Below are 26,472 nucleotides of genomic sequence, written 5' to 3' on the forward strand. Positions count from 1 at the left end.
TGAGTTGAGTGTCCTTTATTGTCATCTCAACAAACACTGTTGGAAACTTGCCTTGGTGAGCTCATAGTGCACAACAGGTGTTAAAACAATCAACACAGCATATTAACAATGAAACCAAGACATAGATAAGAACATATTAAATACACAAGTGTCATAAATAGAAAAGATAAGCTAAAAAAAAAAGCCCTCTAAAGTAAAGGCACCGGTTTTAATGCATTATTTTTAGTTCCGCTGAAGACATCAGTGAGCCAGTTGTCCATAGATGGAGTTGAGCCTCTCGACGTACTGACTCCTATGCTTGTTATGTGTCCTTCTGTCTGGGCCAGCCTGCGGTGGACGGCGCACCACCTACAGAAGCAGGAAGTGAAAATAATGTTCAACCCATTCTCTGAGAAAGAAGAAGAAATGATGGATGTGAGTGTCAAAGAAAACCAACTTCCTCTGACCTCTTCTGCTGACTCGGGATCAGACTGGTCCTGGACCGAACTGTTCTGGTTTCGTGTCCTGAGTTTCCTGCAGAGAAAAGGTGTGAACGCTTCATAGTACTTTCCAGGTGTCTCAGGTGCTTTATAGTAAAAGAGATCACATATCGCACCCAATAAACTGCAGAAGATGCACCGTATGAGATCCTACAGTTTATTCTCAATAGTTATCGGAGGAGTATTCAGATCCTTTTACTTAAAGTTTGGACAAGGAACTTTCATTTTTTGTTCATTCTGTCTTCTGTGGACAAAAGATGGCAATGGTGACACAAAGCGAGACTGTCAGACTCCTCAATCTGTCCTCAGCACTCTGCCATAAAAAGGTTTCAATTTTACGACTTATGTAACCCAAAAGATCAGAATCCGACCAGGAGACAGGCATAGAGTGGTGTAAGGATGATGTATTTTTGTAGGCTCAACCGAAGGTTTCCATCGCCCCGGTTCTCTAGACAAAAAGCCTTCAGGACTTTAGAATCGGATTTTTGATCACTGCAGAAAATGAGCTCTGTCGCACAAACAAGTTAATGATACTTAAATGTTTTGTTCAGTACGAATAAGTTTTTAGGACAACAGACTACACAACTCTATTAAAATAATAATTATACAGAATAAGCCAGTCTCGCTGACGGACTTGTTTGCCTATTGATGTTTTATAGAAGCATCAGCATTAAACTGAGACTGTTTCATCACCATTTAAACGTGCCTTTAGGTACAGTATCTTTAAATACAAGTACCAATACCACAATATTAAAATACTTCATTGCAAGTAAAAGTGTCACGATCTCAAAGTTCTGTGGTGGATTTTTGTGTTTGGTGTTTTGTTTTGCTTTCTGTTGTGTTTGCAGAGGTGCACTGAGAGGCTGGGCAAGTTTTCCTGTCACACGTAAAATTGCAAAAAAAGCCCTGCATTAAAACCACTAATGTAAAAGTCTTATCAACCAAATGTTAAAATTAAAGCGTCTCAAGTAACAGAATTTATAGAATAATGCAATAATACAGTGTGAGATTATTAGATTGTACATGTAACACTTACAGTGAGAGAGGTTAGTCTGAGGAATAGTATGACATCAATATCTAAAATCTAAGTTCTAGTTGGAGGATTAATAAGCAAAACACAAGTGCAATATTTAGACAATATCCGGATGCATTTATTCACCATAAAAAATAGAAACACTTCACTCAATAAGTGCTTATTCACCTCTATGTTATGCTTTGACAAAAATGGAAAAATAAAATAGGGAACCAGGTTCAAGTGAAATAAAATGTACCTCTGTTTACCCAGAGCTCTCCAAGATCACAATAAAAAAATAAACAAAATACCTCAATTGTCCAAATGTAAATTGCTGTACCCGGGCACTTAAGATACCTAACTTAAATAAAATCACCTCCACTGTAAAGTGGGATCTTCCTCATAAAAGAAAATTGCTTCTTCAAGTTCAGTTTAGTCCAGTCAAAAGTTTCACTTTGTCTCCTTTGTAGTTAGTTCAGTCTCAGTTCAGTTATGTAGGGGCCCCTTTTTCTTTTGTTTTGTCAAATCTTATCTGGAATCCAGCTGAAGCTGTAGTATCCTGATCCACGGAGTGGCTCCACTTGAAGCTGTAGTAGCGACCGGACTGCCGCTCACCCGCTGAAACCACTGCGAGTCGCCGTCGTCTCCTCTCAGAAGTCAACCATAAAAAAAAACCAACCTGCATAGTGTACAGTTTAACCTTAGTTAAAGTCCATATTGATTCTTTAAACTGTGCAGCATTAGTAGATCTTAGCAGCTCGTTTTGATATCTTTCATCTTTACTTATTCACACAGTCACAACACAAATAACCACGCTTTTAAGAAAATTAAACTTAAAAGGCTATTGTTCCTACTAGCAGTATCTCATACATCATTAAATCAACGGTGATAAGCATTTTTTCCAAACACCTCACATTCCTCCGATTGGTTTTTTTCCATCACTCACGTTCGTGAATTGAGCTCAAGCTAACAAAGTTAAGCTAGCACTGAAAACGTAACACACTCACCGGAGAATAGTCATCAAAACACATTAGTTCGTTGTCCTCCTTAATCTTCTGGCGACACAACATCAACCCGGACAACTTTGACCTCTTCTCGAACAACAATAACTTCAAACTTAATCAGTATATGAACCTTCGCTCCACGCTGTTCACAAAAAGCTGCACTCGCACTTGCGCTCATCTTGTTTGTTTTTTTCACTTCCTCCTTCTTCCTCATTTCTACGCTGATTTTCAGACCCATCGGTGAGCACTATGCGCCACCTTGTGGAGGTTCATACGCTACTACATACAAAATCACAACACTTCAAATATACTATTATGTTAAATTTATGGGGGCTACATCCTCCCCTCCTGACCTTACATGCGTCCCTGCATGTTCAACATTCTTACACTGTCTCTGACACATTAGGCCGTAACTGACAAATGCTTGGCATAGAATCGACTGTAAGAGCTTCAGTAAATGCTTTATCTAATCCCCTTAACAAAGACTGCATAACTTCAACTAAGGGACTGCCTAATGATGGATATGTCAGTCTCTTAGGACGGGTTCTTTCTCTTGTGGACCTCCTTTCCACAATCTCTGCATGATCTGCTTCCTCTTTGTCATCCTCATCAGAAGCTGGAGAACTCCTCTCTTCTCCTACTTTCCCCGATTCTTGGGGCTCCTGAGTTTCCACTGCCTCAGCCACTGGCTCAGCTACTATGCTGCCAGGTATCTCCTCAAGTCCTTGTGGCTCGAAAGGCATGGCTTCTGGATTAAGAGTTGACTCCTCCAGTGCTTCCTCACCACCATTCTCTGGAGTTGACTCGGGTGAAGAAAGGTTATCAGCCGCAACTGGGATGTTCCCTCCAACAGGGCTATTTTCTATAGCTTTATCTCCCTGATCTGTGGATGCAGTTGCCTCATCGGACTGCAGGAGATCATCCAACTCTCCACCCTCCTCTTCTGTTGCGCTCCTGTCAACTGCAGGTGTATAGTGAGGGTAATAATAGTCAAAGACATCATTTTCACTTTCACTTTCAAACTGATTCTTCTCACACTCTTCATCGCCAGAAGTACTGTTGTCTGCTACACTGTTGAAACGAGAAACCCCAGCCTTCCTTGCTGGTCTTTTGGGTTCTGGCTGTGACTCTACAGCTGTGGGAGGCAAGAACCCACAAGGCAGCAACAAATCTCTATGCAACACTCTCTCTGGGCCATCTGAGTCACATGGTGCTATGACATATACAGGTAAGTCCCTCACTTGTTTCATGACTTTGTAAACAGTCTGACTCCATCTGTTGGCTAATTTGTGCTTCCCACGGATTCCCACATTTCTTGCCAGGACACGATCTCCAGCTTCCAACTTAGACTCTCTGACTCTTTGATCGAACCGCTGTTTGTTGTGGAGAGCACTCTTTGCACTGTGATCAGCTGCTATTTGATAGCTCTCTTGGAGGCTTTCTCTGAGGTTTTTGACATACTGGACATGGGACTCCTTTCTCTTTCCCTCAGCACAGAGTCCAAAAGCAACGTCAATAGGTAAGTTGGGTTGTCTCCCAAACATCAGTTGGTACGGTGAGTATCCTGTTGTGTCATGCTTAGTGCAGTTATACTCATGCACTAATGGTTGCACAAAGTCTCTCCATTTCACCTTGTCCTCTTCCTGCAGAGTACCCAACATGGCAAGGAGCGTTCTGTTAAATCTCTCCACGGGATTACCGCGTGGATGATACGGCGTTGTGCGAGTTTTCTTTATTCCAAGCAGACTACAGAGCTCTTTTATGAGTGTGGACTCAAAATCCCGGCCCTGGTCACTATGTAACCGTTCAGGGAATCCATAATGAATAAAGAAATGATTCCACAATGCCTTTGCGACTGTTTTTGCCTTCTGATCAGGTGTTGGGACCGCTACAGCATACTTCGTGAAATGGTCGGTGATAACAAGTATGTTTTTGGTTCCTCTCCCATCCGGCTCTAATGACAAGTAATCCATACAAACTAACTCAAGGGGTCTGCTTGTCTGGATATTCACTAGGGGAGCACTACGTTCAGCTCTGGCCTTTTGTCTTACACACTGCTCACATTTTTTAACTTTGTTGTTTACATCAGCCTGCATACGTGGCCAGTAGAAGCGGGTGCGCACTAAATCCATAGTGCGATCAACACCCATATGCCCAGTGGCATCGTGTAGGCCCTCTAAAGCTACCTGCCTGTAACTTTGAGGTAGAATGAGCTGATAGGAGGTCACTCCATTTACTTTCCGTTTTCTGTAGAGTACATCATCTCTTAAGACTAACTGATCCCAGAGGCGTAACATGAGCTGAACCTCTCTATCCTCACGTTGTCTTACTCTGTATGAAGGACGCCTACCCCCTTTTAGAATAGAAATTACTCTGCTAATGGCTGTGTCCTTCTTTTGTTCAAGAGCCCAATCTTGATGGGACATGCGAGGCAGGGTACATGACCCTGGAAAAAGATCAGTATGGCTGTACTCAGGTGGAATGGCGCCTACATCCATAGCAAGGCACTCAACAGAAACTGGCACAAAGGAGAAATCAGGTTGTATGTCTGGGGTGTCAGCGTTGAGATGTTTCTGACAGATAGCCTTTACAACCTCTGCAGAGACTTCCGGTTCTTCTTTCTCCAGGACAATTCTGGATATGAACTGCTCTATGCGGTTGTTCTCATCCACAGATGTGAGATCTGTCTCATCCTGAGGATGTGGCCGCCTTGAAAGGCCATCCGCATCCTGATTTTTCTTTCCAGCTCTGTACTGCACATGGAAATCAAAGGTTGAAAGAGCGGCCAACCACCGATGCCCTGCAGCATCCAGCCTAGCAGTAGTCAAGACATATGTTAAGGGATTGTTATCGGTAACAACTGTAAACTGTGCCCCATACAGATAGTCAAAGAACTTGTCAGTAATCGCCCACTTGAGGGCGAGGAACTCAAGTTTATGGGTAGGGTAGCGTTTTTCACAGTTGGACAGACCCCTGCTTGCAAAAGCTATCACTCGTAACTGCCCACCCTGTTCTTGATAAAGAGCTGCACCTAAACCATGCAAACTTGCATCTGTATGCAGAACGTAAGGTTTTTTAGCGTCTGCAAAACCCAGGACAGGTGCAGTTGTGAGCTTACGAATGAGTGTGTCAAAAGCCTCATCACATTTCGTGGTCCATTTATCAGCAAATGGTTTCTTAGGGTCAATCATAGGGGTGTTTTTTAGATTTCCCTTACCAGACTTTTTAGAAGGTAAATAGCCTACTGTCAGGTCGTTTAGGGGCCTTGCTGTTTTAGAGTAATCTCTAATAAACCTCCTATAATACCCTGCGAACCCCAAAAATGACTTTAGTTCTTTTATGTTTTCTGGTTTCGGCCAGGTTGTGAGAGCTGCAATTTTTCCTGGGTCCGTCTCAACCCCTCTCTCTGACACCACGTGCCCCAGATATTTGACTGATGTCTTGAAAAAACTGCACTTCTCAGGGGAGAGTTTAAGTCCAAATTCTTTCAATTTGCTGAGAACACGCATCAAGCGTTCTTCATGCTCTTCGAGAGTGGCAGAAAAAACGATCAGGTCGTCTAAGAAGACTAAAACTTCTTTGAGGTTCAAACTGCCCATACATTTCTCCATCACACGTTGAAACGTGCTGGGGGCATTGGTCACCCCTTGGGGCATGCGATTAAATTCCCAAAACCCCATTGGTGTTACAAATGCTGTCTTATGCTTATCTTCTTCCTCAACTTCCACCTGATAGTATCCGGATTTTAAATCCATGACCGAGAACCACTTCGATCCCGTGAGGGCTGAAAAGGCTTCTTCAATGTTTGGTAAGGCATAGGCGTCTTTGATTGTCTGATTGTTTAATTTGCAATAATCAATACATAATCTGATTGCGCCATTTTTCTTTTTAACGATCACAATAGGAGATGCAAATGGGCTTTCAGACTCACGGATTATGTTAGCATCACAAAGTTCTCTCAGATGCAGTCTGACTGCCTCATAGTCTGATGGATGGACAGGTCGAGGCCGTTGTTTGAAGGGGGTGGGATCTGAGAGTCGTATGCGATGCTTCGCAGCTGTGGTGTGCCCATAATCCAGATCGTATGTGGCAAAAACATCTGACATTGAGTTTAGCCTCTCAGTGACTCTCTTTCTCCATTCTTCAGAGAGAGGAGAATCTGTGAAGTCGAACTTCAGAGTACTGGCTGGCTCAGGTGTGCTGATGTTGTTGCACGAAGCAGTTGCAGTGGCGGTTGGAGGAGCCTTTCCTTTGCTGCTGTCTTGACCTGCAGCAGATGGTAATGGGGAAACTGACAAAGGTAAGCAAAGATCAGCTATAGCTTGACTGGCAGGCACTCTAATGACATGAGCACTTTCATTTTTCACCAGAATGGGAACTTTAAAAGAAGACTTTGCAGGAGCTGTCATGACATAACTGCAGAACATCAGACCACCAGGTAAGGCTGCCGCTGCAGGCTCAACCAGCACAGATGTGCCTTGGGAAATACAGACATTTCTAGCATAACCTGTCAAGGCAACCTTTTCACCAGGTGATACTGCCACACACTTCTTGCTCAGCAGTTTCACTTTTCCAATTTTCTCATTGTTTTGCTTAACCTTTTGTCTGTTGTACATTGTTTGTATCAGAGGAGTGGTGGTACACTGAACATGGTTACTGTTGACATTGGTCTCTTCATAAGCTGTATGGATTTCATAAAGCACATCCAAAACATTTGTTCCGACCAGCACTGGAACATCTTTGTTTGTTCTACAATCAGGTACAACGAGAGCTAAAGTGGACATCTCTTCAGGTTTCCCAGTAATTTCTTGTGGGAAGAAGATGCCCAACTCTATGTAACCTAAATAAGGCACTGCCTGGCCAGCTGCACCTTCTATATCCAGGATTTTCCGCAATGGTTGGATTGACCGTGAAGGCAGATGGAGCCTGTGAAAAGACTCTGACACTGTTGTCACCTGGGAGCCTGAGTCGAGGAGACAAGTGCATGAAACTCCATCTACAGTCAATGTGGCAATGCGCTTTGATCCCACCAATGCTGTCAAAAGAGCTTCATCTGACAGCCCTGGTAGAGACTGACTCATATTGTTAACTTCTTCATATCTCTGATTGTGCATAGAACTTTGTGCTGGGATGGGACTTTGTTCTGGCTGGGCCTCAGTCTGTCCCCCTACTGAAACCCGGTCCAGTTTAAAGCTTGACCATGCTCGGATCTCCACTCCTGCTGTTTAGCTTTCAATTCTTTATACTTCTTGTCAACCAGGTCTTTGTTGGGAGCGTTTTCACATTGCCTGGCAATGTGGCCATTTTCTCCACATTTGAAACAAAACCAAGGTTTTGGTTGTGGTCTTGAGGTTTGCTGGTGGACTTGGACGTCAGCTGTTGCTGTTGGTGGCTCAGGGACTGTAGTAGTCTTTTGTTCATGTTTTTTCCTCCTCTGAGCTCTCTTTTCTGTCAGCTGTATCTGTAGCTCTGATACTTGCTTTCTTAGACTCTCTGTTTCCGTTATGTACTTCTGTAGAATGTCTGTATTAAGCTCATCTTTGAGAGCAGCTTCTGCAACATACTGAAAGTGCATGGTGGGTTTCACTTTTGAGCTCCCAAAATGGCGTTGCATCCTATCCATCTTTACTGCTCTCCTTTCCTCTTCTGTTCTCAGCTGGAGGAGGAGTTCAGAGAAATCTGGTGGTAAGTCAGTTTTTATCTTTTGTTGAAGGGTCAGAAGCAAGGTTTGATCCCAGCAACCACGAGTGAACTGTTTGAATAGCTGTCGGTTTGCATTAGCTTCGCTCACACCTCCTCTTCTTACTGCAGTGCTGAGAATCGCTTGTAACCTCTGAAGATATTCTGAGGCCTTTTCACCTGAATCCTGGTGAGTATTGAGAAACTTGGCAAAAATTTCCTCACCATCATCAACAAGTCCATATGCTGACTGAAGAAGTCTCACATAGTCTCGTGGGGATGAACTGGGCCCAAGTTGTCTGACAATGTCTGAAGCCGGTGAAAGCAAACTCTCCAGTATCATCCTTCTCTGCATGTCAGTGGACAGGCCATCCTGGAACATGAGTTCAACATGTAAACACCAAGTCTCAAAGTCTACTTCACCAGGTGGCTTGGGCATTCTACCTGAGAAGGACCGCAGTCGCTTGGGGGAGAAGCTTGAAGCAGAAGCTTCACTCTTGATAACATGCTCCACTATTATGCGTTGCACATCTTGGGGGTTGAGTGCATCATTGCCCAATACTGCTGGAGCAACTTCCACAGCCCGTTTTTTGGGTTTTGTGGCCTTGTCAAGTGATTTGGATGTGGAACTGGTTGGAGCAGGGGGGGCCTGGGATTTTTCCTTCGGGGGAAATGACGCAAAGGATCCTGCACTACCATCTGACCCACCCTTCTCAGAATCTGAACCATCTGTCCCACTAAAATCTGATCCATCTGGAGTCGGTACACTGAGTTCTGCTTTAGCTGTGGGAGGGGACTGACTGGCTGAAGCCATGAGTTTATCAATACTGTCTAAACACCACTTTAAAGCAGGGTCTTTGACAGTGGCTATCTCAAAAGGAAATCTGGTCGAGAGGTATGCTACCACTTCTTCAGACTCGAACTCTATTACGACCTGCTCTGGGTTCACACGAACTATTTTAGTCACCCTCCCATGTGGTTCTAGAACTTCAGTGATTTCATCATTTGAATCATCATCATTAATGCCTAAGGCAAGAACTGACCTCTTTACTTCAAAATCCCATTCAATATCGGCAATAGTGGCCATAGTTATTCCTGATGCACCCTTCAAAACAACAATTTGCTAATTTAGCTTGAGTTTTACTTAAAATCCTCTTGGCTAGCTCGCCACAAAATTGATGTAACACTTACAGTGAGAGAGGTTAGTCTGAGGAATAGTATGACATCAATATCTAAAATCTAAGTTCTAGTTGGAGGATTAATAAGCAAAACACAAGTGCAATATTTAGACAATATCCGGATGCATTTATTCACCATAAAAAATAGAAACACTTCACTCAATAAGTGCTTATTCACCTCTATGTTATGCTTTGACAAAAATGGAAAAATAAAATAGGGAACCAGGTTCAAGTGAAATAAAATGTACCTCTGTTTACCCAGAGCTCTCCAAGATCACAATAAAAAAATAAACAAAATACCTCAATTGTCCAAATGTAAATTGCTGTACCCGGGCACTTAAGATACCTAACTTAAATAAAATCACCTCCACTGTAAAGTGGGATCTTCCTCATAAAAGAAAATTGCTTCTTCAAGTTCAGTTTAGTCCAGTCAAAAGTTTCACTTTGTCTCCTTTGTAGTTAGTTCAGTCTCAGTTCAGTTATGTAGGGGCCCCTTTTTCTTTTGTTTTGTCAAATCTTATCTGGAATCCAGCTGAAGCTGTAGTATCCTGATCCACGGAGTGGCTCCACTTGAAGCTGTAGTAGCGACCGGACTGCCGCTCACCCGCTGAAACCACTGCGAGTCGCCGTCGTCTCCTCTCAGAAGTCAACCATAAAAAAAACCAACCTGCATAGTGTACAGTTTAACCTTAGTTAAAGTCCATATTGATTCTTTAAACTATGCAGCATTAGTAGATCTTAGCAGCTCGTTTTGATATCTTTCATCTTTACTTATTCACACAGTCACAACACAAATAACCACGCTTTTAAGAAAATTAAACTTAAAAGGCTATTGTTCCTACTAGCAGTATCTCATACATCATTAAATCAACGGTGATAAGCATTTTTTCCAAACACCTCACATTCCTCCGATTGGTTTTTTTCCATCACTCACGTTCGTGAATTGAGCTCAAGCTAACAAAGTTAAGCTAGCACTGAAAACGTAACACACTCACCGGAGAATAGTCATCAAAACACATTAGTTCGTTGTCCTCCTTAATCTTCTGGCGACACAACATCAACCCGGACAACTTTGACCTCTTCTCGAACAACAATAACTTCAAACTTAATCAGTATATGAACCTTCGCTCCACGCTGTTCACAAAAAGCTGCACTCGCACTTGCGCTCATCTTGTTTGTTTTTTTCACTTCCTCCTTCTTCCTCATTTCTACGCTGATTTTCAGACCCATCGGTGAGCACTATGCGCCACCTTGTGGAGGTTCATACGCTACTACATACAAAATCACAACACTTCAAATATACTATTATGTTAAATTTATGGGGGCTACATACAAAACACAAACAAGCCACTGTGGCTGGTGTAACTGTGACTCATACTCCAAAATAAAATTGTGCACAAAAACCAACTGCAATGCAAATTAAGCAAACCATTCAGTATTATTATGTGCAGTGACTGCATTTTATAAGTGATGTTATATCACTATCTGCTGTAATCTTAAAGGTCCCATATTATGAAAAACTCACTTTTTCTGGGATTTGGGGTGTTATTTTGGGTCTATGGTGCTGCCACACGCATACAAACTTTGAAAAAACACCATCCGTGCTTTTTTGAGTGAGATACAGATTTCTGACGGTGTCTTGCCTGCAGTTTTAAGATGAGCGAGTCAAATTATAATTTCAGCCGGTCGTCGATGTCGACGACCGGCCGAAATTTGAATAATCCCACCCACAGTGTCCACCCACCAGGTACAGCGCTACTGTCTCGGAGATCCGCCATTATGCTATCGAAAGCACCATGTCGAAGCGCAACCAGAAGTGCTCTGTTTTTGTTTGTAAAAATCAACATAAGTGCCTATACTCTGTCCCAGCTACAGAAGAGACAGTGGTTGCGTTTCATTTTTAACGACAACGTGCCGGCTACAGTTCTTGTGAGTCTGTTTGTGTGTGCTAACCACTTCACATTGGACTGCTTCAGTAAGGAGGGTCAGTACAAAGCTGGCTTTGCCTCGACTCTGACCCTCGTAAAAGGATCAGTCTCAACCATACAGGACCCAGCAACTGCACCGAGCCACAGGTGAGTGTCGCCACGTTTTGATAGTATTTACAGTTGCCTACGAATATGGTGAAGTCAGCTTGAAACTGGCTAACTAGTTAGCTCCACTTTGGTCCACTCTGCAACAGCGTTTGAAGCAAGTTTAATGTTAATAATATTACGAGGGAGCTTGGTTGTCACAGTGAAAAGTCTGGAAACATGCAGACTGGAGACAGCCGTTTCTCAATATGTGTTCTTCTCTGTACTTCTGTTCTTGTGGACTTGAGAAACGTCATCAACGCCGGACCAAGTACTGTTCCAATTCGAAGTTCGCATCTGGCCAAGTACGGTCGAATACCCCGGATGTGTTCTTGCCCCGACCATTTCATCGAGGATGCATCGGTGGAGACCATGGTGGAGACTTGTGTGGACTTTGAAGTTATGTATCCCAGAATGCATTTCATGATAGCAATGGTCGAGGAGCGGAGCGGACCATCCTCCCGTCCCCCGGGAGTTCGTTCTTCCAACTGAACTCTGCAAGTTCCGACTCCCGGAGTTCATAAGTTCGAACTTGGCGTAATGTCCAAGAGTTTGGAGACAAACACAGCTTTCGCTAGCTGTTTTAGATGTTACCTGTTGCAGGTCAGTGGGGGATGAGAGCCGGGTGGCTGTGTTGGGGAGTCCTGCTGCAGCCGCAGAGTCTGTATTTCTTCAGGAGCCTCTCCTTCTGGGTCCGATTCTGGGTCAAACTGGTGTGGTTGAACGACAGCATCTAGGCGAGCCATAGTGATACATCAACTGTAAACATTAGCACATGCTACCGCTAGCGTGAATGGCATCCTCTCCCTGAGAGGGCCGTGTGTTAGGACGGAGCTCATTAGCATAAAAGCTGCAGGCACAGAAACAGCTGCTCTCAGCAGAGCTCAGTAGAGCAACTTTCAGACAGCTGATATTCAGGACCACTGATGGGTTTGGGGCAATACATTTCGAATACAGTGTTGTTGGACCTCTGACAGCTGAGTGGAATTGATGAAAAACAGTATAATATGGGACCTTTAAAGAGCCATTACAGAAAGGATCCCTGCACCAAATCCTGTTAGTGTAACAATTACCAGAGCTGCTTTTAAAGGAGACCTATTATGCTTTTTCATTTATTCTATTATTTATATTATTTATTAGCTACAGTGTGTTATATAGGTTGTTGTACATGTAAAAGATCTTGACATTTTAAAAGCCCAAAGTCCACACCAACAGAAGCTCCTCTCTCCTACAGAAAACACTGCTACTGAAACATCTCATCAGCAGTCCCGCCTTTAATTCTATGACTTTGTGACATCACACTCAACAGCTACTGACTGTAGCGACCATTAGCTAGTTAACTCAGGTAGCTGTGCATCTAGCAGTCCAATGAGAGACTGGATCGTTTACACCACCAGCACATGTGCTCTGAAATGGTAAGGGCTAGGGCTAGCTGGTTAGCATGCTAGCTTCAGTAGATATCTCTACAGCAGAATACATAGACATCATAATGTCAACAATGTTGTTTCTTTATATTCTGTTAATAATTTTAGTTCTTTTTTTTATAATATACACATTTTAAAAAGTCTTACATATGGCACATTTAAGTTCAGCCCATTGCATTAACATTCAGTTCTTTATAGTAATTCTGTTTGCATGACTTTTCATTTACATCCAAACATCCATACATTCTCTGTGTGTACTGTAGCTACACTATAGAGATATCAAAGCTTATGTATCCACAGTGTAGTATAAGATTTGAAGCAACCAGGTCCAGACACAGTCCTAGTCATGACTTTTTTTCCCTTTTTTTTTTTGTTCAATCATACCAATATTTTATGTACAAATTGTGGTGTAAAACCTAAATGCATACCGAAGGCAATCATTTGCAATGTTTTTGGAGAATTCCACAGCTTTCCCTTTTTTTTTGTGTCCCTGTACCAACTTGTTTGAAACGTGTTTGATGAGGTAAAGCATTTACTATGTTACCTGAGTCGTAGTTTGTGGGTCAAACTAATGTGCAAGTATATGTGGCTATGGCCCTGACTTCATTTATGAACACTTCCCTTTGTGCATTTCCTCCTGACTTTGCACTGTGCACAAAAACACTTAGACTAATAGTGAAGGCCAAGGACATTCAAAGACCCGTAGTTGCACTAGTTTTTGTTCTGCTGCAAAAATAGAGCCAAACAACTGATTCACACAAATTACACATTTTAAGATTTCTACATAACAAAATACAGATAAATTAAACTTTGTTTGAAGAAAAGTTAACATATTACAGAGCAGATCGTCTTTTCACTAGTTGTTTTTTGAATACAGCTACAAGAGAGGTGAAGAGTCGAGGGAGAAAAGATGGCTGACGAGACAGTCCCGGAAAACTGTTGACAGTTCAAGCTGACAGATCTGTTGGCTATGCAGAGTTTCAGGGACGTCTTTCTAGAAAATGTGTCGCTGCTCCATTCCCTGAATATTATTTTTCAATTGATAAAACAATGTCACCACCTAAAAGGTGTTACAGCAGTACTCACCTGCAGAGGCAGACAGCTGCAGAGATGACACAGAGAAGAAGTCCAATTACAGATGTGAGTATGTATGAACTGACTCCTGCATCAAATCAGATGTGAATAAATAAAGTATCATGAAGTGTGAGTTTTGAAATGTACTAAGTCTGAAGAGATGATTAGTCCTGTTTTGTGCTCTACTTACCTTCAGGTGCCTCGGACACTGTTAAATTCCACTTTGTCGTCCTTAGACCAGCTTTAACACTTACTTCACATGTATAGAGTCCTGCGTCTTCATGTTGAGCATTGAAAACATTCAGCTGAGCAGGTAACTTTAGGTCTATTGTCAGTCTGTTAGAGGTTAGATTAGAAAAAGTCAAATTATGGACAATTGAATAAACAAATCTAAATCTGTCTTTGGTCCAGCTGATTTGTGTGATCTTATCCTCGGATGTGTTGCAAGTCAACGTGACAGATTCTCCCCTGGACACCAGAATATCCCAGTGGTCAGCGAAACAATGACCTAACAGGGAAGGAAACAATCAATCTGTCAATATTAAATATAATTAAAAATAGAAAAAAGCATACAAGACAAACACAAATCTCCACTGTACCTGCAAAGACTTGGTACATAACTAAAAGTTGAAGCAGAGCTGCTCGGTTCAGGCTGAACATGGTGACCATCAGACAGAGTGACTCAGACTGAAACTTTACCATCAAGTTTTAAATGTGTTTGTGGTCGAGGCTCTGAAGAAAGGAAGTGGCTTTAGTTGTTGTTCAGCTTCTAACGCATCCTTCACTGTAGCCACAAAAGGCTTCACACTACTATTTCCACAATGCAGCAGATAGTGTGCCCCAAGACCTGTAAACACAATTTAATGTGCCAGTTGGTGGAGTTACCCTTTAAGTCCACAGCTTCTGATTTTAAATATTCTGACACTATTACAAGAACCAGATCTGTCACCTACATTTACATTTACTGTCACTGCGGGGACACTTCACTGTGTATATATTCTAACATCTCATTTCATACTGGTTTGTGTGGCAGCATTAGATTATAACTGAGGCAAACAGCAGAGCAGCACACACTCACGTTCCTCCTCCACTGGATTCATTAAAAATAAAAGTCCATTTGATTTTAATCTCTAAAATGTAATTTATCTCACTTGAAAAAAGAAAGAAACTGTTAGAAACTTGCCTTGGTGAGCTCATAGTGCACAACAGAAGGGAAAACAATCAACGCAGCATATTAATAATGAAACCCAGACATGGATAAGAACATATTTAATACACAAGTGTCATAAATATAAAACACAAGCTAAAATAGAAAGAATAAACAGTGAAATCACATATTAAAGTGCAGCTGCTGTGTAAAATCAGATTAAATGGGCCAAACGTTAATGTAATTAAAGGTTGCTGCAAACCCGTCTGTGTATATACTATATTGTTATATTTTCTACTTCGTAATAATTTATATTGTTATATTTTCTACTTTTTAATAGTTTATATTGTCATATTTTAATGTTTAACAGTCATTTGACTGCATGCACCAGCATCACCACAACAAATTCCTCGTATGTGTGAAATCGTACCTGGCAATAAAGTCCTTTCTGATTCTGATTCTGATTCTGAAACAGAAAAGCCTTGAGTCCTGATTTAAAATACATTTTCTGGGAGTTTGTTCCAGATTAATGATGCATAAAAAAACTCACTGCTGTTTCTCCTCGTTTAGTTTTAACAAGGCCATCATTCTCCAGGCTGGATTCATTTTATTTCTATACATCATCACACATCATGTGTCCTGTCCAGCATCTCTCTTGTTTCTTATTCAACTTTAATCTGAATGTCATTCTAGTCAGACCAAACACTGAACTGAGCCTCTTCCTCCCTCTGCTGGTGATTCATCCTGTATACTACACAACTCTGGTACTGAGGAGGAGGAGGAGCCACCTGTGGGGAGAGGGGACGAGAATGAAGTCATAATGTAGAAAGAAAAGAAAACAAAGAAAGAGATGAGCAGAAAATAAGAGAGACTGCTAAGAAAATGCTTTGTGAGACATGAGAACATAATAGTTTGAGTAATGACTTGAAGTTCTTCTGACCTGTCCTCCCAACTGGACATGAAACTGGACATAACTCAGGGTCCTGCTCCTCACTGAGTCCTGGATTGGTGTCTCCGTCCAGAGTTTTCTGCAGAGATAAAATTGTAAATAATGAGAATCCACTGGACTTTCAAGTTGTTTCAGACCGTTGGGGATACTTGGAAGACGTCCCCACCATTTCTTGAAATGACCAACCTTGTCCCCGTCACATTTTAAAGGCATAATGAGCTAAAAATGTGACAAAGAAAAAGCTTGCACTAAAAATGATTGACTAACAGATGACATGAAATACATTTGATGCCACTATGCACTTTTTTCCTGCTGTAATTATGTACTCTGACCTCATACGATCTCTTCATTACATTATCTTAAATCACATTATGCTGAAGAGCCCTTATGTCCCCACCACTTTTCAACATATAGTGACACCCTTGTTTCACATAAAACATTTGTCGCGTAAGAAATGAAAAAGCAGAAAATCCTTCCAATTCAGAAGTTTGAACTAACATATTATGTTTGGCATTTTGGCTTAAAATGACCTAAATGATTCATCGATTATTGATTTCTGGTGATCGACTAATTGAATAATCACCTCAACATTTCAGCTCTAAGCTCATTCACACTGATGCATCAGTGTACATGTAGCATTTTACTGTAGTAGCTGGTTGAAGAGGAGCTAATTCAGGTTATTTTAACACAGTTATGTTGCTTTGTCCAGTGGTTTTCCAACCTAGAGGTCAGGCCCCTCCGAAGGCCCACAAAAGAAATGTGAGTGGGTCGTGAGATGTTTACTGTGGTCGGAAAGAAAAAACAAAATTCTGATACATGAATCTGTTTTCATGTTATTGGACTACAGACACGCTCGTTTTCTAAGGAGCCACAAGCAAAAAGGAACATTGCACTGTGTTTTATATATCTAGATCTGAAATGTGAAATTACTGAAGCTGTCAAATGAGTGCAGTGAAGTGAAAGGTACAATATTTCTATATTTATCTCTAAAATGTAGGAGAGCAGAAGTATAAAGTAGCATTAGATGGAAATACTGAAGTAAAGTACAGGTACCTGTACTTAGGTACAGTACTGGAGTACATTTACTCAGTTACTTGCCATCAGTGCTTTGGAGGGTGTTGGGTGGTGGTTCTCAAATAAAAAATGTTTGTTAAAAATACAGGTACTACTGGTGCAGCTACATGACAACAGAAAATAGCCAACAAGTAAAAATGTTACAACATTCAGCTTCATCCTTGCCCTCCTGTTTCTGTTCCTCTCTCTGAGTCTGTCTCATCTCTCTCCCTCTGTCCTCCTTCCATCACATTCAGCTCTCATCTCTTCTCGCTCAGAGTTTGTCGCCCTCTGCCTGTCACAGTCAGGGATGCAGCCTGTTTGAGTGCAGACTCATGTGGCCACTCTTAAATATATTTATTTGTTAAATAATAAACCCAAGTTCAACATGATTCAGACATAATGTCCCCTGTTTGTTTAACACTACCTGCAGCTGGTTGATGTGAAGGCACTGACTGGATCTTTACCTCATTTAACAACATGTAGATTTCTTATTAACACACACCAGGTTATCATGTTGAACCGGAAACATGTCTTTAATGAGATGCGTCTGCTTGACTTAATAAGAACATTATTAAGACATTTCATTGCAATAAGAAAAGATTCTTGTCATAAAAAAAAGACATGACAATGAGCAGATTGGAAAATAAAATCATTCTGGTTTTTGGTCATGGTGGCAGCAGCAGAGCCTTCACAGCAGACATTTTGACTCGTCAAAGCAGGAAGCACAGGTGGAAATACTAACATTATGATAACTGCTCTCCATTTAGGTGAGCCATTTATAGCACTGACACTGGTGTTGTGTATGTTCACTCTGACATGTCTTACTGGGACACTTAATGAAGTGAACCCATCATTAATGTTATTTAAATGTTTGTTTTCCTGCTTTTACAAAACAAAATGTCTGCTGTAAAAAAATCTCTCTGCTGCATCAACGGACATCATCTAAAGCTCCCGTATTGTAATGTAAACTGTTACTGGAAAGAGGATTAACAATATTAAGTAGTGTGAAATATGTTTAGTAAATGTAGAAATGTTTAAAAATGCAGCTAGTTCACATGTCAGTTTCACGATGACGGCAAGTGGGGAAGGGAGGAAGTCAAGGTGTTAAGTGTGGAACGACATCAGGCTACAATTTTCACACAGATTTGAATAAAAACTCACCTGCAGATGCAGACAGCTGGAGCGATGACACAGAGAAGAAGTCCAATTACATATGTGAGTATGTAGACAAACTCCCACGGTGAACTGACTGCATCAAATCAGATGTGAATAAATAAAGTAGCATGAAGTGTGAGCTTTGAAATGTACTAAGTCTGGAGAGATGATTAGTCCTGTTTTGTGCTGAACTTACCTTCAGGTGCCTCGGACACTGTTAAATTCCACTCTGTTGTCCTTAGACCAGTGTTAACACTTACTACTTCACATGTATAGAGTCCTGCGTCTTCATGTTGAGCATTAAAAACATTCAGCTGAGCAGGGAAGTTTCCGTCTATTGTCAGTCTGTGAGAGCTGAAATTGGAAAAAGTCTTATTAAGTGAACTTGAATAAGTATAAATAAATCTGTCTTTGGTCCATTTGATTTGTGAGATTTTTTCCTCGGATGTGTTGCAGGTCAACGTGACAGATTCTCCCCTGGACACCAGAATATCCCAGTGGTCAAAGTCCCAATGACCTAACAGGGAAGGAAACAATCAATCAATCAATATTAAATATAATTAAATACAGAAAAAGCATACAAGACAAACACAAATCTCCACTGTACCTGCAAAGACTTGGTACATAACTAAAAGTTGAAGCAGAGCTGCTCGGTTCAGGCTGAACATGGTGACCATCAGACAGAGAGACTCAGACTGGAAGTTTACCATCAAGTTTTAAATGCGTTTGTGGTCGAGGCTCTGAAGAAAGGAAGTGGCTTTAGGTGTTGTTCAGTTGCTTAAAGCGTCTGTTTCCACATTTCAAAGAACACAAGTCACTTGTGAATCCAGTAGGTAATAACTTCATTCAAATTAAAATGCAGAGATCAAACTTGGTTCTTCTTTTAAAATAAACTGCAATAAGACTTAATTAGTAATCTCATGTTAAACTGATATGAAATGCACATAATAGATTTGTTCAAGTGCAGAAATAACACTTCTGTGTAATGCTGGAGACACTTTTGTGTCTGTACTGCTCTCTGTGCATTAAGTGCATATCGAGTACCTGAAGCATAATGAGAAGATCTTGTTGCTCAGTGAATTAAAGGGTAAATCCACCAATTTACTCATTGAAGTGTGTATACAGCTCTTGGGGAGTACTGCTGCATAGGTGAAAAAAGTAGTATAAAGTCTTCCAGAGGAAACCGCATGTACAGTCATCTGATAAACTGCCTCCAGTGATGTCATTCAGTGGCTAGGTTGCATTGTGGGTAAAGTAGGCAGCAGGTTTTGAAAAAGAAGAAGAATATTACGTTTCCACATATGCAGCAGTGCTCCCCAAGACCTGTAAACACACTTTAATGTGTAAGTTGGTGGAGTTACCCTTTTAGTCCACAGCTTCTGATTTTAAATACTCTGACACTATTACAAGAACCAGATCTGTCACCTACATTTACATTTACTGTCACTGCGGGGACACGTCACTGTGTATATATTCTAACATCTCATTTCATACCGGTTTGTGTGGCAGCATTAGATTATAACTGAGGCAAACAGCAGAGCAGCACACACTCACGTTCCTCCTCCACTGGATTAATTAAAAATAAAAGTCCATTTGACTTTAATCTCTAAAATGTAATTTATCTCACTTGAAAAAAGACCACATGTCATTCCCTCACAGAGACCTGATTGCAGTTGAGTTGAGTGTCCTTTATTGTCATCTCAACAAACACTGTTGGAAACTTGCCTTGGTGAGCTCATAGTGCACAACAGGTGTTAAAACAATCAACACAGCATATTAACAATGAAACCAAGACATAGATAAGAACATATTAAATACACAAGTGTCATAAATAGAAAAGATAAGCTAAAAAAATAAAACCCGTCTAAAGTGAAGGCACCGGTTTTAATGCATTATTTTTAGTTCCGCTGAAGACATCAGTGAGCCAGTTGTCCATAGATGGAGTTGAGCCTCTCGACGTACTGACTCCTATGCTTGTTATGTGTCCTTCTGTCTGGGCCAGCCTGCGGTCGACGGCGCACCACCTACAGAAGCAGGAAGTGAAAAAAAGGTTAAACCCTTTCTCTGAGAAAGAAGAAGAAATGACGGATGTGAGTGACAAAGAAAACCAACTTCCTCTGACCTCTTCTGCTGACTCGAGATCAGACTGGTCCTGGACCGAACTGTTCTGGTTTCGTGTCCTGAGTTTCCTGCAGAGAAAAAGATGTGAACACTTCATAGTACTTTCCAGGTGTCTCAGGTGTTTTATAGTAAAAGAGATCACTAATTGCACAGAGTATGAGACTGTCAGACTCCTCAATCTGTCCTCAGCACTTTGCCATAAAAAGGTTTCAATTTTATGACTTATCTAACCCAAAAAATCAGAATCCGACCAGGAGACAGGCATAGAGTGGTGTAAGGATGATGTATTTTTGTAGGCTCAACCGAAAGTTTCCATCGCCCCGGTTCTCTAGACAAAAAGCCTTCAGGACTTTAGAATCAGATTTTTGATCATTGGAGAAAATAAGCTCTGTGGCACGAACACGTTTATGATACTTAAACGTTTTGTTCAGTAAGATAATCTTCACAGATGAACACCAACAACCCATTGACTTTGAGACGAGAATACTGCAAAAGTGGTAACCGATTTCTGGATTTTAGGACAACAGACCACACAACTCTATTAAAATAACAATTATACAGAATAAGCCAGTCTCACTGACGGACTTGTTTGCCTATTGATGTTATATAGAAGCATCAGCATTAAACTGAGACTGTTTCATCACCATTTAAACGTGCCTTCAAGTATAGTATGTTTAAATACCAATATCACAATATTAAAATACCTCATTGCAAGTAAAAGTGTCACAATCTCAAAGTTCTGTGGTGGATTTTTGTGTTTGGTGTTTTGTTTTGCTTTCTGTTGTGTTTGCAGAGGTGCACTGAGAGGCTGGGCAAGTTTTCCTTTCACACGTAAAATTGCAAGTAAAAGCCCTGCATTAAAACCACTAATGTAAAAGTCTTGTCAACCAAACGTTAAAATTAAAGCGTCTCAAGTAACAGAACTTATAGAATAATGCAATAATACAGTGTGAGATTATTAGATTGTACAAAACACAAACAGGCCGCTGTTGCTGGTGTAACTGTGAATCATACTCCAAAATAAAATTGTGCACAAAAATCGACTGCAACGCAAATTAAGCAAACCATTTAGTATTATCATGTGCAGTGACTGCACTTTATAAGTAATGGGGTTGCATTTAAAATTTTGTGATGTTATATTATGACAATAAGGCTTTTCCTCAGATCTGCTGTAATCCTATAGAGCCATAACAGAAAGGATCCCTGCACCAAATCCTGTTAGTGTAACAATAACCAGAGCTGCTTTTAAAGGAGACCTATTATGCTTTTTCATATATCCCCCCCTACATTGTGTTATATAGGTTGTTGTACATGTACAAAATCTTGAAAGTTAAAAAGCCCAAAGTCAGCACCAACAGAAGCTCCTCTCTCCCACAGAAAACACTGCTCCTCAAACACCTCGTCTGTAGTCCCGCCTTTAATTATGTGACTTTGTGACATCACACTGCGTCAGGCATTAATTAAACATTTGCATAATTAATGCCTAGCAGCTAGTTTAGTATGTAAGAAATGGTTTAGCACGGCTGCTGCGTTGTTGTTAGCAGTGCTGAGTCAGGCCTGTGAGCTGACCAATCAGAGGAGATTCAGTAGGGGCGGCATTAAAGTGTTTTTTGAGCATTAAAGCATGTAAAACTATTCAACTAGTAACCCAAAGTAAAATGATGAACCTGATAATGAGCATAGTATGTCTCATTTAAGATAAACTTAAACTGACTTTATGAACGAACATTTGAAGACTTAACTTTCTTGTTGATTCATGATTTGATGATGGATCTTTGAAAGTAATGTGTTGCTTGACTGTAATGTATCAGACTGTATGTTGAAATTTCTTTATCAGAACCATGGAAGACTAGCTGACTTAATGGTGTTAGCTAATCAGGATCCTTATAAACTACTAGGAACACTTTAAAGGTGCAATATGTAAGAACTGGCATATGTTGATGCTCAAAACAAATAGAGGGCAGCACATCACCAGTATAACTATTGACAGCTACTAACTGTAGTGACCAATAGCTAGTTAACTCTAGCTGTGCATCTAGCAGTCCAAACTGAGAGACTGGATCGTTTACACCACCAGCACATGGGCTCTAAAATGGTAAGGGCTAGGGCTAGCTGGTTAGCATGCTAGCTTCAGTAGATTTCTCTACAGCAGAATACATAAAATTCATAATGTCAAAACTGTTTCAAAGTTGTTTCTTTATATTCTGTTGATAAGTTTAGTTTTTTTTATTAATATAAAATTAATAATACAATTCTTACATATTGCACATTTAAGTTCAGCCCATTGCATTAACATTCAGTTCTTTATAGTAATTCAGTTTGCATGACTTTACATTAACATCCAAACATCCGTACATTCTCTGTGTGTACTGTAGCTACACTATAGAGATATCAAAGCTTATGTATGTCAAAGCATTTACTATGTTGCCTTTGTGCTGTTTTCACTTGAGTATTTGTCGGGAAGGATTAGTTATTCTGTTTTATTTATGTTTACATAGCGTCCTAACTTCTTTGGAATTTGGGTTGTAGTTTGTGGGTCAAAAAGTAATGTGATCTAAGTTTATTGTTGAGTTTGAACACACTTGAATTGCCATGTAAAATAATCACTGTGTGTACGTTTTTAAATGTAGGACATAAACTTCTCCCAGGTTCCCCAAATACCTAGAAAAATACAAAGGAAATGAGCTCAGTGTGTGGTTCATAAAGAGGCTATGGCCCTGACCTCATTTATGAACACTTCCCTTTGTGCATTTCCTCCTTACTTTGCACTGTCCACAAAAATACTTAGACTAAAGGAAAAGGACATTTCAAGGTCGGTAAAATACCTGTGGTTGCACTAGTTTTTGTGCTGCTGCAAAAATAGAGCCAAACAACTGATTCACCCAAATTACACATTTTAAGATTTCTGCATAGCAATATGCTTAGTTTGGAAGAACAGTTAACATATTACACAGCAGATCGTCTTTTCACTAGTTGTGTTTTGAATACAGCTACAAGAGAGCTGAAGAGACGAGGGAGAAAAGATGGCTGACGAGACCCGGAAAACTGTTGACAGTTCAAGCTGACAGATCTGTTGGAGAGTTTCAGGGACGTCTTTCTAGAAAATATGTCGCTGCTCAATACACTAAACGTTATTTTTCAACTTATAAAACAATGTCACCACCTAAAAGGTGTTACGGCATTACTCACCTGCAGAGGCAGACAGCTGCAGAGATGACACAGAGAAGAAGTCCAATTACATATGTGAGTATGTAGACAAACTCCCACGGTGAACTGACTGCATCAAATCAGATGTGAATAAATAAAGTAGCATGAAGTGTGAGCTTTGAAATGTACTAAGTCTGGAGAGATGATTAGTCCTGTTTTGTGCTGAACTTACCTTCAGGTGCCTTGGACACTGTTAAATTCCACTCTGTTGTCCTTAGACCAGTGTTAACACTTACTACTTCACATGTATAGAGTCCTGCGTCTTCATGTTGAGCATTAAAAACATTCAGCTGAGCAGGGAAGTTTCCGTCTATTGTCAGTCTGTGAGAGCTGAAATTGGAAAAAGTCTTATTAAGTGAACTTGAATAAGTATAAATAAATCTGTCTTTGGTCCATTTGATTTGTGTGATCTTATCCTCTGATGTGTTGCAGGTCAACGTGACAGATTTTCCCCTGGACACCAGAATATCTTTGTGGTCAAAGTCCCAATGACCTAACAGGGAAGGAAACAATCAATCAATCAATCAATCAATATTAAATATAATTAAATACAGAAAAAGCACTCAAGACAAACACAAATTCGCACTGTACCTGCAAAGACTTGATATATAAATAGTAGTTGAATGGAGGGCAGAGCTGCTTGGTTCAGGTTTAACATGTTGACCATCAGACAGAAAAAGTCAGACTGGAACTTCAGCTTTAAATGTATTTGTGAAGGAGGCGCTGAGCAGAGGAAGTGGTTAGTTGCTATTTGACTGCTCAGAACTGAGATGTGTTTACACTGATGCTTTACAGCTTCCATGGAACAAAGCTACATAAGACACGTGAGAATCAAACAGTCTTTCAAATCAACTGAGAGCACTGAGAGCTTTAAATGCAAACTTGTTTTTTCTTGGAAATAAACTAAACTGTTTAATTTTAACGTAGGAAACTGAAATATAAAAAAATGCATGTTATTGTTTCATGTTCAACTGCAATAAAACCACATCTACGTAATGCTCATCACACCTTCCTCACAAAGTGTGAACCTGGATCCATAGTGCTGTGTGAGCTTTCACTGTTGCACAATGAGCTGAGTGCTTTATGCAGCTTAAAGTGACAGTAATAGTACGTCTTGAATTTTTTGGTTTTTTGCTTTTGCTCAGTGTATTTGTTCTGCACAATGAGGGTAAAAGCAACAAATCTTAAGCATCACTGGGCCTTTTTTCACTGGGGACATTTTACACGTCACAGAATATAACAGGTGTAAACAGTATAATAAATGACGGCTGGATTTATTAAGCTGTTTCAGTTTCTGTTTGCATTGTTCATGCTGAATCACTCTCACACTGTCCTGACTCACTCGGACTGAGCCATCATTAATGCTATTAGTAACACATGTGCCCTGAATACTACTCTGATTCAAAGTTTGTTAGATGGTTTCCCTCTGAATTGCAACTACATTTCCTAAGAACAGTCAACTAATCCCACTTTTGATCACAAGACATCGTAACACTATTACAGAATTAAATCCATTTTCAAAATGGCCTCTCTCTCTCTGTGGTAATCTACAACATGTATCACGCAGTGGCATACAGTGCAAATACTGAAAATCTACAGTACCTGGCAATCGCTCCATCCCTGCATCCCCATGTTTGAAAAAACGCTGCGAAAGTGCCCTCTTTGATGCCCCTGTGCTAGTTAAATCATGATAAAGTGGCCTCGAGGTTGCCCTTCTACACACACACACACACATATGTGGTGCCCTATTTATTTTTCCACCCCTGCCACTCAAACATCCCGAGTCTGCCTCTTTATAAAGAAATCATAACTGTCTCATGTTGTACTGTTATTGTGTGAACTTTGTGTGCCAACATAATTAAAATTAATTAATTAAAACTGCAATTCCATTTTTAAAAATTTGTCCCGTCTTCTTTTCAGCTCTTGTTTCAAGACTTGGAAGCGTTCAGTTGAACTCCTGAATGATGTTTGAGATGAGATTAGTTATATAGTGTATGTCATGGTTAAAGTTGTGGTTCTGTTATTTCCTGTTTGATTTTGAACTTATATCCTCATGTGTCATGTCTTACTTTCCATTTCCTCCCTTTGATTTGTTTTGCCCTTGTGTACCTGTGTCACCCTGTCCCATCTCCCTCGCGTTATTCCTGGTTTGTACTTTTCTTTTTTGGTTTGACTTGTTTAGCTTTTGTGTTTGGTCTTTGTATTTTGGTATTTTCTATTTTACAGATTTGGGATTTCAGCTTTCTTCATCAAAGCTCGCTTTTTGTTCAGTCACCTGCCTGCCTGTGTGTCTTGCGTTTTAGTCCCCTTTGTGTGAATGTGACACTGTAAATAAACTGGCGGTTTGTAGGAAGTGTCCTTTGAAGTGTTTATATAGTTGTGAAGAAAGTCAGATATCTCTTTGCTGTAATAGTTTAATTCCCACACAGCAAAAAAAACAAAAAAAACATTGCAGTGCAAGTGTCTGTAGTTACTTTACTGCAAAATACACATTGGACAACAGTTCAGCAGTAAAACCTGACATTTTCAAGCAAATGCTTGTGTTTAGTTTGTTTCATTTAATCATTTTACCCTTTCACACTGGTAAATTGCATTCTTGCATAAACAGCTTTTATAAGTTTGTACTTATGTACTGTGTCATCAACTTACTTCCTAGTTTCAGTTCATTTTAGCAGAGTGTTTTTTGACTTTTGAAACGTATTGGAGCTTGAAGCTGCTTCAAGGAACTTTAACCCTAGAATAACAGATGCTGCCCTACCACCAGACTACAGAGCAGCGTCTTTCCTCAGGCTTTGATACTTAATTCATCCTCAGCACTCCGCCACGATAACTCTCTAACAGTTTTCATTTTATGATTTATCCAACCTAGACAAGTCAGAATCCAACCTCGTGACAGGCATTAAAAATCACTATGA

At 40.5% G+C, this 26,472-nt stretch overlaps 1 protein-coding gene and 1 long non-coding RNA gene across 3 annotated transcripts; both read right to left on the reverse strand.

Moving 5' to 3' along the window:
* Positions 1 to 206: 206 nt before the first annotated feature.
* On the reverse strand, positions 207 to 19,241 carry LOC311262147 (zwei Ig domain protein zig-1). Of its 2 annotated transcripts, none has more exons than XM_084361377.1 (5): positions 18,837 to 19,241; positions 18,426 to 18,746; positions 18,236 to 18,323; positions 447 to 513; positions 207 to 348 (listed from the first exon to the last, which is right to left on the reverse strand). In XM_084361377.1, the coding sequence occupies exons 1-5, from the start codon at positions 18,937 to 18,939 to the stop codon at positions 241 to 243; spliced, it is 687 nt and encodes a 228-aa protein (XP_084217503.1). In that variant the 5' UTR covers positions 18,940 to 19,241; the 3' UTR covers positions 207 to 240. The 2 variants fall into 2 exon arrangements, with proteins under 2 accessions (XP_084217503.1, XP_084217502.1); XM_084361376.1 differs by lacking the exons at positions 207 to 348; positions 447 to 513 and adding exons at positions 15,177 to 15,857; positions 16,010 to 16,097.
* Positions 19,242 to 19,902: 661 nt separating this feature from the next.
* On the reverse strand, positions 19,903 to 24,221 carry LOC311262398. Its single transcript, XR_014623249.1, has 5 exons — positions 24,149 to 24,221; positions 23,730 to 24,050; positions 23,540 to 23,627; positions 20,352 to 20,418; positions 19,903 to 20,253 (listed from the first exon to the last, which is right to left on the reverse strand). It is a non-coding gene; the product is annotated as an uncharacterized lncRNA (long non-coding RNA).
* Between the last annotated feature and the right edge of the window lie 2,251 nt (positions 24,222 to 26,472).

The sequence above is a fragment of the Pagrus pagrus genome, assembly GCF_965226575.1.
Source record: "Pagrus pagrus genome assembly, chromosome: 9".
NCBI classification, from domain to species: Eukaryota; Metazoa; Chordata; class Actinopteri; order Spariformes; family Sparidae; genus Pagrus; species Pagrus pagrus.

What these genes read in the sequence shown, in the direction of transcription:
- LOC311262147 (XM_084361376.1), bottom strand. Translation starts at nt 18,939, where the DNA reads ATGGTAAACTTCCAGTCTGAGTCTCTCTGTCTGATGGTCACCATGTTC. An exon ending in TATGTACCAAGTCTTTGCAG is followed by an intron (nt 18,747 to 18,836) that starts GTACAGTGGAGA and finishes CTTCCCTGTTAG; the next exon opens with GTCATTGGGACTTTGACCAC. An exon ending in ATGTCCAGTTGGGAGGACAG is followed by an intron (nt 15,858 to 16,009) that starts GTCAGAAGAACT and finishes CTCTCCCCACAG; the next exon opens with GTGGCTCCTCCTCCTCCTCA.